Here is a 16,968-nt window from a genome sequence, read left to right as displayed (position 1 = left end):
CACCCTGGGGATGCACCAACTCTGGTCTGGGCTGCACTGCCCCTGCTATTTCCACAGGCCTGAGTTAACAGAGAAGGCAAAGGCAGCCAGGACACTTGGATTTTTCACATCTACGCACAAAGATTCAGGCTTTGACAAAGCCAAGGGGGCAGAGGTTGATGTCCATCACCCCTTCATATCCACAGCCCTGAATCTCTTCCCTTAGGGCATTCCCATGTGATCGCATCTGTCTTAGATTCATTTTCTTTCTTAGAGAATTGTTACCCATCATTGACTGCTGATCATGCAAAGGGAACCAGGCATTAGAACAGGCAGCGTTCATGCCCGGGAAATAAGTTTTGTCTCCTTAGTGGCTTCTGGTCTGGAGGTCTTTCATTCAGCCTAAGTCATGGGGGGTTACAGCTTCCTGAGACCAGGCAGGGTGGTCCCCAACAGTTAAACACTGAACAATCCACAGAGGTGCTATTTCTATTGCTATCTTAGGTTTGGCTATTAGTGGCATATAAAGTATCCTGAGGAAAGGCATTTTCTACTTCTTGACATCAATGTACCCTATGGACTTATTATACGCCCCCTGCCTAAAATCCAAAAACAAACTACAAACTCTTTAGTAAGGTATATACATACAGCCTTCCAGGTATAGGTATTTACCTAACTTCTCTAGTGGTATCTTTGATAATGTTTTCTTCCACCTCTACACAACTCTGTATATACCTGCCTAAATAGTCTTCAATTTATATAAATATACAATATAGTTAGTTCCTTGATTCTGTCCCTTAATTTCATGCTGCTAGGCCTGGAATGACCTGGCTAATCCCTTTCTCATTCCTGTAAACCTGCAAAACACCTACTTAACTACACAATTGGCAGGTAGAGGCAGTGGCAGCAAGAGACTTGTTACCTGTGCTGAGTCAGTGGCATCATGAAGTCAGCCAGCTACAAGACCGAGGCTGTAAATTTACCTTCAAATTCCTATATGCAAGAGAAATATACTTTTTCTTAAGCTACTGTATTCTGGGTTTTGTTATTTGTCAACAAAAGAAACATCCAAACCTATCAGAATTTTTATGAGTTTATTTGAACCAAACTGATGACAATTGCCGGGAAGCAAAACCTCAAAAGACTGAGAAATTACTCCAGAAAATGGCCATTTTGCACCTTATTTTATACATTACAATTAAAAGAGGAGGCATAAGAAGGTTACATAAAATCCATTGGTGACAGATTAGAGAGTCAGGGAAAAAGGAAAGTGTGGAAACCTTGGGATTGGATAAAAAGTAAAATGATAGATAAAGCAAAGACCTACCTTTGAATTCTGCTCTGATCTTGATTATTTCCTTCCTTCTGTTCACTCTGGGCTTTGTTTGGTGTTGTTCCTCTAGTTCTTTTAGATGTAGAGTTAAGTTGTTTTTTTGCTTTCTGGTAATTGTCATCAGCTTGACTCAAATAAACTCATAAAAATTCTTACAGGTTTGGACGTTTCTTATGTTGATATGTGAGCTATCAACATAGGCTAAGATAGCCCAACACAAAGGGACAATAGATATGAACAAGCAGTTACTAGAAAAAGACAACAAATAGCCAACTAGCACTTGAAAAGATATTCAGCATGCTAGAAATCAGAGGTATACAGATCAAAACTTCAATGGAATATTATTCCAACTCATGAAATTGGCAAATATGAAAAAAAAAGAATGGAAGTGTTGAGGATGGTGAGGGGGAGCTCCATACGGTTTTGGTAGGAATATAACTTTGACATTTATTAAAGTGGAAGACATGTCTACAGTGCATCCCAGCAATTCTATTCCTAGGTATATGTTTGAGAAATTCCTGTGTATGTACATGAGGAAACCTAAGAGAGAGTTGAAAGCAGCCTTGTTATAATAGCAAAAAATTAATGTAAAATAACCCTGGCTATTCATCAACAGGGAAAGTAAACTGGTATTTTCATATAAAGGAAGATAGTCATGAAAATGAATGAACTAGGCCTCCACATATGAATATGGAAGAGTCTCATGTAGAGTATCAAGAAAATAAAAAGGCAAGTCACAGAAGCATACAATCTAATACATATTCATAAAGTCTTAACACATACAGAATAATACTATATATTACATACTGGTACCACATATGTATTCAAAGTATAAGAGATTTTATTGTCTATGCAATAGGTGCTTATTGGCCATTGCCTTATTCCTGTGATGAAATAGCACTTGGGTTGTAGAGGGATAGTAGGTTCTTTTCTGGGAAGATTTCCCAGAGGTAGTGACTATTTAAGTTGTGATGAAAATTGGCATGGGTTTTCTAAGCAAAATTAATGTACTAAATTGATTTCTTTTGGCCCACAGAAAAGCTGCTCCAATATTCATTTAGAATGTTTTGTGGTTCCATATAAATTTTTGGATTATTTATTCCAGTTCTATAAAATATGCTATTGGTATTTTGATAGGAGTTGTGTTGAATCTATAGACTGCTTTGGGTAGTGTAGACATTTTAACAATGTTAATTCTTCCTATGCAAATTTCTTTCTCCAATGAAAAGCAAAATTTAAAAAACATATTTGCCCTGGCTGGCGTAGCTCAGTGGATTGAGCGCAGGCTGCGAACCAAAGTGTCGCAGGCTCAATTCCCAGTCAGGGTACATGCCTGGGTTGCAGGCCATGACCCCAGCAACCGCACATTGATGTTTCTCTCTCTCTTTCTCCCTCCCTTCCCTCTCTAAAAAATAAATAAATAAAATCTTTTAAAAAAAACATAATTTAAAAGAACTTTTGACTTGTTCAATACATAATTCTAATAAACTTCATTGGTTCCCAATCCATGGTAGATTAGACTGCTGGAGGCAGATGCATAGGTACATGATTTAGTATTCTAACTGTATTGTTGACATAAAATCAAGATGGCTTTAAAAAATCAAATGGTATTTGTAAGATAACACTAATTTTCTACTCTGGAATTCAATTTTTGAAAATATATTTTTGTCTTGGAAAATCATTATTGACCACACTGTTTTTTTGTGAATATTGTCAATGACCAAGGCTTGAACGTTGTTTAAATCCACAATAATATATCACAAATTCAATATTTATGATTATGATTCATGTTAGTCCTTAAAATGACATTTTATGCATGTTCTTATCTCTCAAGCAGAAGAAATAAATGGAAGTGTGTGTGTTATTAAAGCCATAGATGAGTACTCACAGATGAAATGGAGAGTGATTATGTAAATAATGTTCTTTATTGCTCTCATGAATTTACAGTTCCTCAGTGGGTACTGCTCTTCCACAGAGACGCTGCTGTGCATATATTACCATTGGAATGATCTGTATTTTCATTGGAGTTGGATTAACTGTGAGTACTCTACTCTCTATTAGAATTCTTCCCTCTCAACTTTATCTCAAGCAAATGATGAGGCCTGAAGAGCCTGCCTCCCTGGCATATCAGGCCCAGAAACTTCTGAAGGACTGTGGGCAATTGGAAGTGCAGTCCGTGGACCTGTTTTCAGTGGATCTTGCCAGTTCAGGGGAAATGGTGTCTTGGGACCCCTCTGAAGCTCCTTGACATTGGGAACTTTACCACCTGTTTAACAAAAGCCCATTTGTTTTCACTTAATGCCAGAACCAATTTGGCCCCAGCCAAAGCCAAAGCAATACTCAATCAGCTATGGTGGTTCTTCTGTTTCTTCAAGTGAAGCACAGGTTATTATCAATGCTCACTTATTTTCAAAGGAGACTGGAACTAAACTGTTGATGTGGAGATGATCCCAGGAGAGGAGGAAGGGAATGATCTGTTTTGCTGCCATTTAGTTTCCATGCACCTTCGTTGCACCTGTCTGCATATCATTAGCCAGGTGGAATTATATACATTAAGTTCCTTTTAGAGATAACATGTTTTAGTGGGTTTCTTTGCTTACTTCATAAAAATTCATGGTTCCTATAACTAGTGGTATTATCTTATTAAATTTTACCCTGTCAGTGATAGTCAAAAGTACACCAATTCATATTTTATAGGGATTTTGTAGCCTCAGAGATACAGTTCATAAAAATCACATGTAAATCAACATAAATTCTCTAAGCAAGTAGTTTAAAATTTTTTCCGACATTTTATTTTTATATTGCTTTTTATTTCAGGTTGCCACCCAAGATTTTGCAAGGCGATTTCATGCAACCTATGTTTCATGGGCAATTGCTTATCTCTTAGGCTTGATCTGCCTCATCCGAGCTTGTTATTGGGGAGCCATAAGAGTGAGTTATCCAGAACACAGTTTTGCATAAGCTTGCTTACAAGTAAGCAATGCAGGCGAGAGTATCTAGCATTTGTTGATAACTTGCCCTGGACATTTTTAAATCATTTATCCTAATGAATTCCATTCTGGTTCATGTATGAAGTGTTAAGACTTTGGGAGTCTTTTATGAATAAAAGGTCATTGCACTGCATCATATGCAAATAATAGTTTGCCTTGCTGCTAGGTGTTCAAGCTCCAAGTAATAAAGTCCATTTCCTCATGTTTACATGTCTTAAAGATATTTTTGGACTTGTCATCAAGCATTAGATCTAACATCACCTTTCATTTTCAAATCAGTTATTCCATTACTTGCTGATCTGTGAGTATTACCAAGAAATGTTTATAAATGTTTCTACAATAGCTTTACATTTATACTTACATTTTAATTAAACTATCAAAATTGCCTGCTTCAAAATGTAAGCAATATGTATTTTGCTTGAACAGCTTATTATAACTTTAACCTAAAATCATAGTGACCTTATTTGGGAAAAGACTTTGACTGTACCTTCAGAGACTTGACATTGACATTCTTGTCAGTTAAAAACCATTTTTACATATTGTATGCTTGTTTTTTGTTGTTTGTAGAAAGATATACTATTTTGGTAGTAATTTAAAATACAAGAATGAAAATATTTATTTGTCCACAGTTGAATATGTTGGATAAATTTTTTTTCCACAAAGATCACAGCACTTTTGTCTTTTATTTTTGTCTGTTGTTCTATTTACCAATTATAAAAGTTCTGGTTTAGATTTATGAATTTAATCGGCTGTATATATTTCTTTACAGAGCCTGGAGGAAGTATTTTACACAACATGTTTTATAATACATAACCATTTAAACAAAGATATATTTACATTTGGGTTGACTGCCTCTTTATTAAATCATAGTAAATTTTTCTTATTGAGATAATTGTGGACTACTTATATGTGAAGGGAGCCTGTGAAATTTTTCACTAGCTAAAACGTTGAGATTAAAGGTAGTTACTCTTATGATTCTTCTCAAATCTAACTGGTCAGATAATTATAAATTTATTCATAAAAAATAAAGACCAAAATCAATGTAGTTTTCAAAGAATTCAATAAGATTTAAGGAATCATATTTTCCACTGCCTATCTTTGCAGTTTTGAGAAAGAAATTGCTTAGTTGAAAAACTATGTTCTAAAACCTTTAATGTAGAATTAAAAAATGAGATGATCTAAGTACATTAATTGGCTATTCCAGAGATAAAAACAGTATTTCAATTTATGTTCCTGATTTGTATAAAAATGTAATCATTACAGAGTTTGCGGTAAAATACATGTAAACTTTAAAGAGTAAATAATAACTAATTATGAGTAAATGAGGTAGCTCAGGATTTTATGTACCTTTGAAAATATACTAATAAAGCTTATTGTTTAAAACTCATCTTGTTATATTCCATTTTAAAAAAATAAGATGTAATTTACAAAATTGCCTTGAGATCTTATTCTGAAGTTTTCATGTTTGAGAACATGTATTTCTTTATATAATATTTACTTATTTTTCTAGTGTTTCCATGATTTTATTTTAAAAATATAGATTTTATATCTATTTGTAATATACTTTATGTAAGGTATGAAATAAAAATCTAATTTATTTTTTTCTTAATGGTTAACTAGTAACAGCATTATATGTTCAATAATCCATTCTTTTCCTATTAATTTGAAATCCCATGTTAAATTAAAGGGTGGGGCCAAAGTTGGTTCACAGCTGTTTGTATGGAGAATAATATAATAATTAATAAATAATAATACAAAAATAAACTCTGCTTTATGTACTCACAACTATAAATCTACTTTGGCCCCACTCTTTACATGCTACATGATTGTATTCCTTGTGGAGTATAACTCCATCATAGCAGGAACTTTGGTGATCTTGCTCACTGTTTTATTGCTAACATTTATAACAGTGCCGAATGTACATGGGCTCAATAGACATTTGTTGCATCAATAAATAAATCATTGAATGAATTAGTGTGTTAAATTCTTACATGCCCTTGGGTCTGGAGTATATATTTTGTTACAAAATGTATAGGTAAATATTTACATAATATTATGTTAAGTAAACCCTAAAGCAGAAATCATACAGGAAAGTATCCAGTGAATGATTAAAAGAAAAAAATACACTTCTTTATGAAAATAATCAAAAGCAGAGCCATAAGACAAACTGGGGAAGATTATTTTCAAGATAGTAGAAAGAGTTAATCTTTTTAATATGAGGAGGGGCTAATGGCATGAAAAAGCAGTTCACAAAAGAGAAAAAATAGTAATAAAAATGAACTTCTTTCAATTCATGAATCATCAAAAATAGTAAATTAAACCAGAGAGATACTACTTTTTACCTACCATATTAACAAACAATGAAAGAATTGTTATATCCCTTAATGTTGAGGATATGGGAAATACACACACATACATATTCTTTAACATAGTAATGCTGTCTCTAAGAATCTATCTTAGAGTTGTTATGGATAAGAGAACAACTATGTATGGACAATGATGTTTATTACATTTTTGTTTCTAATAGATACTAAAAACAAGGAAAAGTCCAAAAATCCTATAATACGGGTATAGGTGAACTAATGGTACACACACAGTGTGAAATAAAAGACAGTCATTAAAAACATGACATTTCTCACCTGTTGAATTCAACATGGTTCACAAAATATTGTCTAACAGATTACAAATCAATGTGTAAAGTATGAATACCTTTAAAAAATCCTCACCCAAGGATATGTTAATTAATTTTAGAGAAGGGGAAGGGGGGAAAGGAAGGAGAGGGAAGAAAGAGAGGATGGAGGGAGAGATGGAGAGAGACAGACAGAGAGAGAGAAAATCATCTATGTGAAAAAGAAACATCATTTGGTTGCCTCCCATATACCCCCTGACTGAGGATTCAACCTGCAACCTAGGCATGTGCCCTTGACCTGGAATTGAAGCCACAAACTTTTGGTGTACATGATGATGTTTCTACCAACTGAGCCACCCGCCCAGGTATGTCCACCTTTTGTGAATTATTCTCTGTATATGTTGAATAAACTAAGGAACATTGACTACTAAACTCTTAAGAGTGTTGATCTCTGGGTGATGGCAGACAAATGGGTTTATAAAAACTTTTATAGGCATACCTTGAGGATATTGTGAGTTTAGTTCTGGACCACTAAAATAAAGCAAATATCACAATAGAGCAAGTCACACAAATTTTTTGCTTTCCCAGTGCATATAAAAGTTATATTTATGCTATATTATAGTGCATTAAGTGCACAATAGCATTATATCTAAAAACCAATACAATACTGTCATGGACCCCTGATCGTGGGGTCCACGGAGTTGTAGCTGAAGCAAAAGAAATTCACACAGACTACCGAATCCTGTGGACAAAAAGGAAGAGCGGCTTCTCTCTCAAGGGGAGCAAAAGCCTTGGCCCTTGCTTTGATGAGCTTTTATTGTCTTACTGGGCACATTACATGAAGGTCCTCATTAACTATGCACAGGCTCACTTTAGGTGGCTACCTTATACAAAAAAACAAAGGAGAGGATGCTGGTAATCACATCACAGAAGAGGGATATTTGCAAATGAAAAGGCAAAAGTGGTTGAACTGTTTACACTGGTCCTTGGAAGGTTTAGCATGATTTTTAGGAAGTTACTTTGCAATAGATGTTTGCCGCTGGGGGCTGGGCCCATGCCATGCAGAATGGTCTATACAATACCTTAATTAAAAAATTATTTATTGCCAAAAAATGTTGACCATAATCTGAGACTTCAGAGAATAATAATCTTTTTGCTGGTGGAGTTTTTGCCTCCATGTTGAGGGCTGCTGATGGATCAGGGTGGTGGTTACTAAAGACTGAGATGACTATGGCAACTTGTTAAAACATGACAATACTGAAGTTTGCTGCATTATTGAGTCTGCTTTTCAGGAGCTCTTTCTCTGTAGCATGTGCTGCTGTTGGATAGCATTTTACCCACTGCAGAAATTCATTCAGTATTAGAGTCAGTCTTCTCAAACTTTGCTACTTCATCAATTAAGTTTATGGAATATTCTAAATCTTTTGTTGCCATTTCAGTGATGTGCACAGCTCTTCACCAGAGATAGATTTCACCTCAAGGAATGACTTTTGTTGCTTATTCTTCAGAAGCAACTCCTCATCCATTAAAGTTTTATAATGAGATAGCAGCAATTCAGCCACATCTTTAGGTCCCACTTCTAATTCTGGTTCTTTTGCTATTTCCACCACATCTGTAATTACTTCCTCCACTAAAGTCTTGAACCCTTCAAAGTCATCCATGAGGATTGAAATCAACTTTCTCCAAACTCTGTTAATGTAGATACTTGGGGACTGCCCTGCCTGGTCTCAGGAAGCTGTAACCCCCCTGTGACTTTGGCTGAGTGACAGACCTCCAGACTAGGAGCCACTAAGGAGACAAAACTTATTTCCCTGGCATGAATGCTGCCTGTTCTGTGCCTGACCTCCTAAGCTTGATCAGTTAGCCAATGATGGGTAAGATTTCCCATGGAAGGAATCACCTAAGACAGGCTTGATCATGTGGAGGCTTCTGGGAAGAGACTCAGGGCTGTGGAAATGAAGGGGTGATGGACATCAACCCCTGCCCCCTTGGTTTTTTCAAAGCCTGAATCCTTGTTCTTAGATGTCAAAATCCAAGCCTCCTGGCTGCATTTGTCTTCTTTGTTAACTCAGGCCTGCGTAAATAGCAGGGGCAGTGCAGCCCAGACCAGAGTTGGTGGATCCCCGGGGTAATCAGGCCTGGGAAATAGAATATGCAAGATCTTGTGAGATCTGTTTGCTGAAGTATGTTAATAGATTAGAATTTGAAGGCACAGACAGGAAACCAAAACTAGCCCTTTAAGCACTGTTAGATAAAACCCGAAGCTCTGCTCAGAATCACAGCGGGGGTTCTGTCTGCACCTTTGTAAGTCACCTACTTCTTTTGATCTTTCCTGCCAGACTGTGAATCCACAAACTAAGTCTGGATTCTCAATAAAAATCTGCTTGGGAATGGATACGGTGCACTCTCCACTAGAGAGAGTGGCCATTTTTGTCTCTATTTCCCCACAGGACCTGGTTGTCTCTGTGTATGTTTTTCTCATGTTTCAACGAGCATCTGCAGCAGAGATGGATACTGCTGGCTGGTATCTGCCACAGATACTTTTACCTCTTCCTATGAAACATGAATGTTCTTAATGGCATCTAGAATGGTGAAAACTTTCCAGAAGGTTTTCAATTTACTGTGCCCAAATATATCAGAGGAATCACTATATATGGCAGTTATAGCCTTATAAAATTTATTTCTTAAATAATAAGATTTGAAAGTCAAAATTACTCCTTGATCTGTGGGCTGCAGAATGGATGTTGTTTTAACAAGCATGAAAAACAAAACTAATCTCCTTGTACATCTCCATCAGAGCTCTTGGGTGACTATGTGTATTATCAGTGAGCAGTAATATTTTGAAAGAAATCTTTCATTCTGAGCAGTAGGTATCAACAGAGGGCTTAAAGTATTCAGTAAACCATACTACAACAGGTGTAGTGTCATTCGGGCTTTGTGGTTCCATTTCTAAAGAACCAGGTAAAGTAGATACAGCCCTAGGATTTTCAGACTAATAAATGAGCATTGTCTTCAACTTAGAGTCACCAGCTGCATGAGCCCCTTACAAGAGAGTAGGCCCATCCTTTGAAGATCTGAAGCCAGCACTGACTGCTCAAGCTGTGAAAGTCCTATATGGCATCTCCCAGTAGAATGTGTGCATTTTCTCAATCAACAACCCTTTCCAATGTTTTGATTTATCTATAATATGCCTATGAATTTATATGTTAAACATGCCTGGATATATCGTTCCTGCATCTTTACATAAAAAAAAAACAGCTGTTCAGACACCTCAACTTAAATATCTTACTCTAATGTCATATTTATATGTCCCAAACTGAACTCATATTTCCTTCCCCAAACCTGTTCTGCCTCTTGTATTCCCTACATTATGTCACTGTCAGCTACTCACTTGTTCTCCAAAATCAGAAACCCAAGAGTCGCCCTAGATACTCTCTCACTCACCCCCTCCATCCACTGTCACTAAGTTCCATTGATTTCACTTCCCAACTTTCCCGACCTGTTCCTTCCTGGAGTTATTGCAAACACTTTCAAGGAAACCTTTCTGTGGCGGATTTAATATTGTTATGCTTTCTCCAAAAATATATCCTTCGTACTGCTGTCAGAGTGATTTTTCAAATAACCGGAAAAAAAAAAACCCTGTAAAATGCTCAAAATGGGATTCACACAACCTCTCCTGTTTCATGCCCACCGGAACATGCTTCTCCCTTCACCCCTCTTCCTGCCACGAATCACTAGGCGATGCTGTCATGTGGCTCCATAACTGACCCCACAATTGTCCCCAGGGCTGGGAATAAACCAGCAAAAGAAGATTGAAAACAAACGGTTCCCTTCGGAAGGAGTTTCGTAGACATAAATTACGCACCTCAAATTGTCACACAAAATGGCCCTCCACCCAGCCCGACCCGACTCCTGGGCGGGGCCGCCACTCTGACCTCAAGAACCGCTCAAGCACAGCCGGAGCCACTCGCTAGCTTAAGAGCAGGGCCACACTTGTGGCCCCGAGGGCTGTTCCTAAGGTCCCGACCCTGGTCTTGCGAACCTGTCAGCACTTCGGACAGAGACCCGCCCCTTTGTTCCGCCCTTCCACCACCCTCTGCCCCGCCCCCGACGCCGCCTTCTGCCCGGATCCGCGCTCCACCCTCCCGCTCTTCCCTACACCTTCGGTTCTGCCCACCAACACCCAAGTAGCCCTCTGCCCATCCCCATGCCCTGCCTCAGCGCCCACCCGAGACCCCGCCCATTACTTCTCCTACCCGCCCTTCGCTCAGCGCCCCCTCCCCCCGCCCTCCAATGCCCCAAGATGCGCTAGGCCGGGTCCTCCAGCCACCCTCGGCCGGTCCTGGAGGCCGTCGTAGCAGCCTGCCTTCGAGCTACTCCCAACCCCTCTGGCCGTGCTTCAGCTCTCGCCCTAGCGTCCCACACGACCGTCCTCCGCATCGCGATCGAGCCTCCTTCTCCCACCTGCTCTCGGCCCGGCCCCTGTTTCCCCCCAGCTGCCTTGGGCCCCGCTCACGACGCTCCAAACTAGAGTGGACACGAGGCGGAGGTCGTTGCCTGAGGGGCCGAGGAGCTTTCGGGTGCCTTGGTGGGGCCCAGCACCTTGACGCTGCTGGCCCGAGTCCCTACAGACATTGAAGCGGTAGGTGCCAGGTGCCGGGGAGGAGGAGCCGCAGAAAGGCCAGAGGTCTGCCTGGGTAAGAAGAGCTCTAGCTCCAGGTCTGCGCTGCTGCGGCAGCTGAGGGGAGGAGGGAAGTGCCTGGGTAGCTGAGGGAAAGGGAGCCGGCGTGCGGGAAGGAGGGGAATGCCCGGTGACATGCACGCAGGTCCAGCGGAGTTTCAGTGGAGTGGCAAGGAAAACCAAACCAAACCATATCAAAATGCCTGGAAAAGTACTGTGCGCGCTTGTTACCGGACCGGGTCCTAGAAAGTGGAGTAGGACCTACTTTTCTTCGGGAGTTCCCCGGACGCGTTTTGGGCACATGTTTTTAAAAATATATTACTGTGTATATGTATGTATACACACATGTATATACATGAATGCTCATACATGTATATATATATATACAGAGAGTAATATATATATGCAGTGTATATATGATTTTGGGCAAATGTGTTTACATGTTACTGTAGTTTTTATTACCAATAAAATAAATGTCAAACTAGTAACTACTTACCTGAAATTATAGTCAACAAGAAAAGAAAACCTGACAAGGAAAAAAAAAAGAAAGAACCATGTATGGTCATTTCACAGAACAAAACTAGTTAACGAAGATGTAAGCATATGCCATTAAATAACGTATATTAGTTTCAGACATACCACACAGTCATTCAATATTTGTGTCAAAAGTTTTATTTAATGGTATTTAAGGCAATGCTACTGTAAAAGTCTGTAAAAGGACAGTTCACACGATCCGACAACCACAAGCACCACCTAAATGTTCAATTGTGTTGACTGGAAAGATGCTTCACAGAGAAAAATATTTGGTCAGTTGTAAAGAGAAGGTGTGAAATGGAAAACGTCATGGAACACTCTGTAGGCTTAAGACTTTTTGATATTTTAGTTTCAATGTTTTTCTGAATGTGTATCCTGATGACAATGTCTTCATCATCTGTCATGATGGTTTGTCTCTTAATTCCCTCTATGCTCTTTATGATATTTTACATCTCGGTTTATTGGTTAAGGCACACCTCCTTGTATTGGCCTCCACTTTTTTGCACTCCACTTATTTTGTGCACCACCAGTGTTGCGTTTACTTATAACACGTTTCACCAGGATATGTGCTTTAATAGTATGGCATGGAGCCGAATCTGCAATGTTTTCGAGGTGTGCCTGTAGGTGCTCTTAACTTACAAGCAGCATTTGGATTCAAGGAATCCTAACTTTAAAAAGTACTATTTAGAAGTGGAAAATTGAAATTAAATCTTATTTGGTTATCATGTGGGAAATATATGTGAGGTAGATGAAATCTGTTTTTTTTTCACTTAGCTTATTTCTTTAATTTTATGTATGATCATTTTTCTTAATTGCAGCAGAACCATCAGCACCTTTTCAACAAATCTAAGGTCAAGCTGGAAATTTTAAGTATGATACCCAGTTTTTAAGTACACTACATAGTATATTTCTTATGTTATAATTTCTGACTGATATGATAGCATATCCCATGTACAGAATAGGAAAGTATAATAATCCCATAATTTATTTTATATTGTAAGAAAAATTATAAATCAAGGGAACAGGAATTATTAGAACATGCCCATTTATACAGCAAGGCTTCATACATAAATGTCCCTACTCATAATTATTTTTTTAAACTATACAAGATGTCCACATGGAATAGTGGAGAGTCAGATTTCTTTCTTTTACTCACCAAACACTCAAGTTTACAGATGAGGGCATAACTTTATAGTCAGTCCTCATTAGTAGCAGTTATTAAATAAGTGAACTTGAGCATGTATCTTATTTTTCTGAGTTTTCTGTGAACTGACTAATGATTTCATATAATACTGTATGGGTCAAACTTAGAGAAAATATATTTAAAGCATTTAGTATGTAATAGGACCTCAAAAAAAGAGCTTTAATTTTAAAAGATTAGTGTACAGGGTGTGGCAAAAGTCAATTTACAGTTGTTTCATGGGAAATAATACAATGATTAATAAATAATAATACAGGAATAAACTCTGTGTTTTGCATATTTATAACTGTAAACCTACTTTTGCCCCACCTGCAAACTTTATGAGGTCCACTATTTGCTACTTGATGTGGTAGGTAAGTGTGGCAGATATTGGCCAGCAGTATCCATTGCTGCAGATGCTCGTCAAAACGCGAGAAAAACATACACACAGATAACGGAGTCCTGTGGAGAAATAGATACGAAATGGCCACTCTCTCTAGTGGAGAGTGTCTAGTTCTGCCCAAGCAGGCATTTATTAAGAATACAGGTACAGTTTACAGTCTGACTGGGAAGATAAAACAAGTAGTTAGCTTTGAAAGGGGCTAGCAGATCTCCCGCTGGGGTTCTGAGATGTTGGGGTTTTATCATTTAAAAAGACTATAGGACCTAAAACGCTAGTTTTGTTTCCTGCCCCTGCCTTCATATTCTAATTAAAGAGCATCCTCCAGCAAGCAGATCTCACAGGATCTTTCATATTCTATGTCTCAGGTCTGATTACCCTGGGGGTCCACTGACTCTGGGTTGGACTGCACTGCACCTGTTATTTCCGCAGGCCTGAGTTGGGCAGAGGAGACAAAGGCAGCCAGGAGACTTGGATTTCTCACAACTAAGAACAAGGATTCAGGCTTTGACAAAGCCAAGGGGGCAGGGATTGATATCCATCACCCCTTCATTTACACAGCCCCCCAAGTCCTTCCTTGAGGCCTCCATGTGATCATGCCTGTCTTAGGCAATTCCCTCCAGGGGAAATCTTACCCATCATTGGCTACCTGATCAAGCATTGGGGGCTGACACAGAACAGGCAGCATTCATGCCAGGGAAATAAGTTTTGTCTCCTTAGTGTCTCCTGGTTCAAAGGCCTCTTACTCAGCCTTAGCCATGGGTGGTTACAGTTTCCTGAGACCAGGCAGGGCGGACCCCAACAGGTAGGATTGTTTCTTTTGCAACTGTTGCCCTTTGTATCAGTTGATGTAAATGCCTACACTGGAGTCTTAAGAAACTTTTGGAGCTATACATTCAATGAGTGAAGCAGGCATTATAGTTTAAAATTGAAGTTATTAATATTTTATATACTGACTTCATAGTTCAGTTGTCTATTCTTTTTAACCTAAACTGAGGACTGGGCTTTGGTTTGTGGTGTCCTGTCCTTCATAGATTATGATCCTATGGATCACTTTTATAATTACTTTTCCATTAATTACACTGTTCAAGACATGATGCTGTTATATAGTACACATCCTAAACTCATTCCCTTTAATGTCAGTGTCTCTATGGCGCCATCTTTTATAATTTCCTTAACTTTGTGGATTCCTGTGTCTGGAACCTTTGCTGCAATTTTCCCACTACAAATTGAAAGGGTAGGCAGTACTAAAAGTTCTTTTATTTTTTTATTATTTACTTGTGTTTCAAAATTATATAATAGTTCTATAATGCCCCAACTTTTGGCAATCCTTTGTTTGAATACTGTGGATTTTCATTGCTCAGGAACTGGAAAAGACATTACAACCTACTGACTCAATTTCAGCCAAGCAATGAGAAACAAGAAAGCATGTGTCAGAGTACTCTATTGTGTTCTGATTCATATTGTTTCATATGGGAAACATGATGGAAAGTGGCAACATACTAGTATTAGGGTCTCAACTAAAATCAGTATGATAAACATTAAATTATGCAAAATTAGATTGCTATTTGGTCCTCATTTTAAATATTCCCTTCCACATGAAAAATATTTAATACATATTTGAAATATTTTTGGCAACTTATGCTTATAAGTTTTTTTATTTTGTATTATGCCAGAGTTGTATTGCCAGCAAATGCAGACACTAACTTTGTTTAGAAAGTTGTTAATAGCTATGTTGAAGTACCAGTTAACAGACACATTACAAAGCCAGGTAGGTGTTAACCTGGAGTACTTAGTGGCTTGTTTACCTCTAAAGTTCAGGAAAAAAAATAACTATTTTATGTTTATTCATGATTTCTAACTTTGAAGGGTTGTTTATAAATTTATAATTTTAAAATTTGAATTATGTCCAAAGGCATTTAAAAATATATAAAAGCATATCTTTGGAGCTAAAAGGTAGTTATTAAACCAATTTTATACTTAGAGAAACAGGCACTTAGACTAATGATCTGCTTATGATTATTTGGTTACAATTCTTTCTGGATGAGCCTGTGCAAAGTCAGGTGAGTTTTACCTTTGACTTTGTTTTGATAGCATCAAAATTTGAAAAACTGTATCCCATTTCGTCATAAGAAGATTTTAGTTATATTTAGGGGGTATTTAAATTTACAGGTTTATTTGATGAAAGTAATTATGTTGCAGGTATTATGATACAAAGGTAAATAAGATCTAGTTTGTTTTTTTACCTCAGTTCAGTCTGATTAAACAGGCATGAGTGTTCAGAAATACCTCATTTTATTGCATTGTGTTTTTTACAAATGGAAGGGAACACCCTCCACCAGCAGAAAGATTATGACTTGCTTTACTGTGATATTCTCTTTATCATGATGGTCTGTAATCTAAATTGCAATATCTACGTCACAATATGACTGTAATAGATTTATTGTGTTGCATTTTAGAAAAATTGATAGACAAAGTGCAGTAGTGACCAGTGTAGGAGGAAAGATAATTTGTTGTTGTTGTTGTTGTTGTTATTATTATTATTTTTATTATTATTACTTTATTATCAATTTGTTAGGAATGAGATAACTATGTGAACTATTTTATTTACTGTTACTATTGAGACATGAGGATATTTTCATTTCCCAAGGATGTAGCAAGAACTTAACTTTGGTGTTGAAGGATGAATAGCAATTTAGAAGAGGAGCAGCAGGGAGAGTGAGGCAACTTCAGACAGAGCACCTGAATGTACAGATATATGATGAAACAAAATAACATCAATATATTTAACATATTATTTAACATCCACCGTGGTAGACACTGGAAATATACCTGAGTAAAAGGGTTATAATTACATAGTCAGATCATAGGTAATTGCAGCTAGTGCAGTAAGAACTACATTGGAAGAAGACACAGGGGTGCTTTGTGAGCACACAAGGGTACTTGACCAGAACTTGAATAGTTCTGCCTGGTTCTAAGTTGGAAAGAGAGGTTGGAGCTAGCTTGGTTGTAGAATGCTGGCTGAAGGCATGGGCATAGCCATCATTTTGTAGAGTCATGACCTTGGGCAAGTTACCTAACTTCTCTAAGCCTTATAGAAAATTAGGATAAAAAAAAATAAAGCTAACATTTATTGAAGTCTTACCATATACACAGCATTGTGCTAATGCTTTATACAGATTATCTGATTTAATCTTCACATCAAACCTAGGAGGTGGAAGCTATTGTTTTTCATTGTTCTA

At 37.7% G+C, this 16,968-nt stretch overlaps 2 protein-coding genes and 1 pseudogene across 5 annotated transcripts in view; 2 read left to right on the top strand and 1 right to left on the bottom strand.

Moving 5' to 3' along the window:
• Positions 1-6,273, top strand: part of PIP4P2 (phosphatidylinositol-4,5-bisphosphate 4-phosphatase 2) — a 42,372-nt gene extending 36,099 nt beyond the window's left edge. For both annotated transcript variants that reach the window (XM_045842137.1, XM_045842136.1), the window contains exons 6-7: positions 3,260-3,350; positions 4,130-6,273. In XM_045842137.1, the coding sequence (XP_045698093.1) occupies positions 3,260-3,350; positions 4,130-4,273 (235 nt within the window). In that variant the 3' untranslated portion in view covers positions 4,274-6,273. The remainder of the gene's footprint in view (positions 1-3,259; positions 3,351-4,129) is intronic.
• Positions 6,274-7,601: 1,328 nt separating this feature from the next.
• Positions 7,602-10,073, bottom strand: LOC123821114 (annotated as a pseudogene).
• A 1,171-nt stretch (positions 10,074-11,244) lies between these two features.
• Positions 11,245-16,968, top strand: part of CUNH8orf88 (chromosome unknown C8orf88 homolog) — a 71,935-nt gene continuing 66,211 nt past the window's right edge. For 2 of the 3 annotated variants that reach the window (XM_045842188.1, XM_045842186.1), the window contains exon 1: positions 11,245-11,573. The gene's annotated coding sequence lies outside the window, so the exon portion shown is untranslated. Of the gene's footprint in view, positions 11,629-16,968 lie in introns of all 3 variants that reach the window. The other variant, XM_045842187.1, reaches the window with a different exon arrangement.

The sequence above is a fragment of the Phyllostomus hastatus genome, unplaced genomic scaffold, assembly GCF_019186645.2.
Source record: "Phyllostomus hastatus isolate PE091 unplaced genomic scaffold, TTU_PhHast_1.1 phas_contig_38, whole genome shotgun sequence".
Lineage (NCBI taxonomy): Eukaryota > Metazoa > Chordata > Mammalia > Chiroptera > Phyllostomidae > Phyllostomus > Phyllostomus hastatus.
This window is presented reverse-complemented; position numbering and strand designations above follow the sequence as displayed.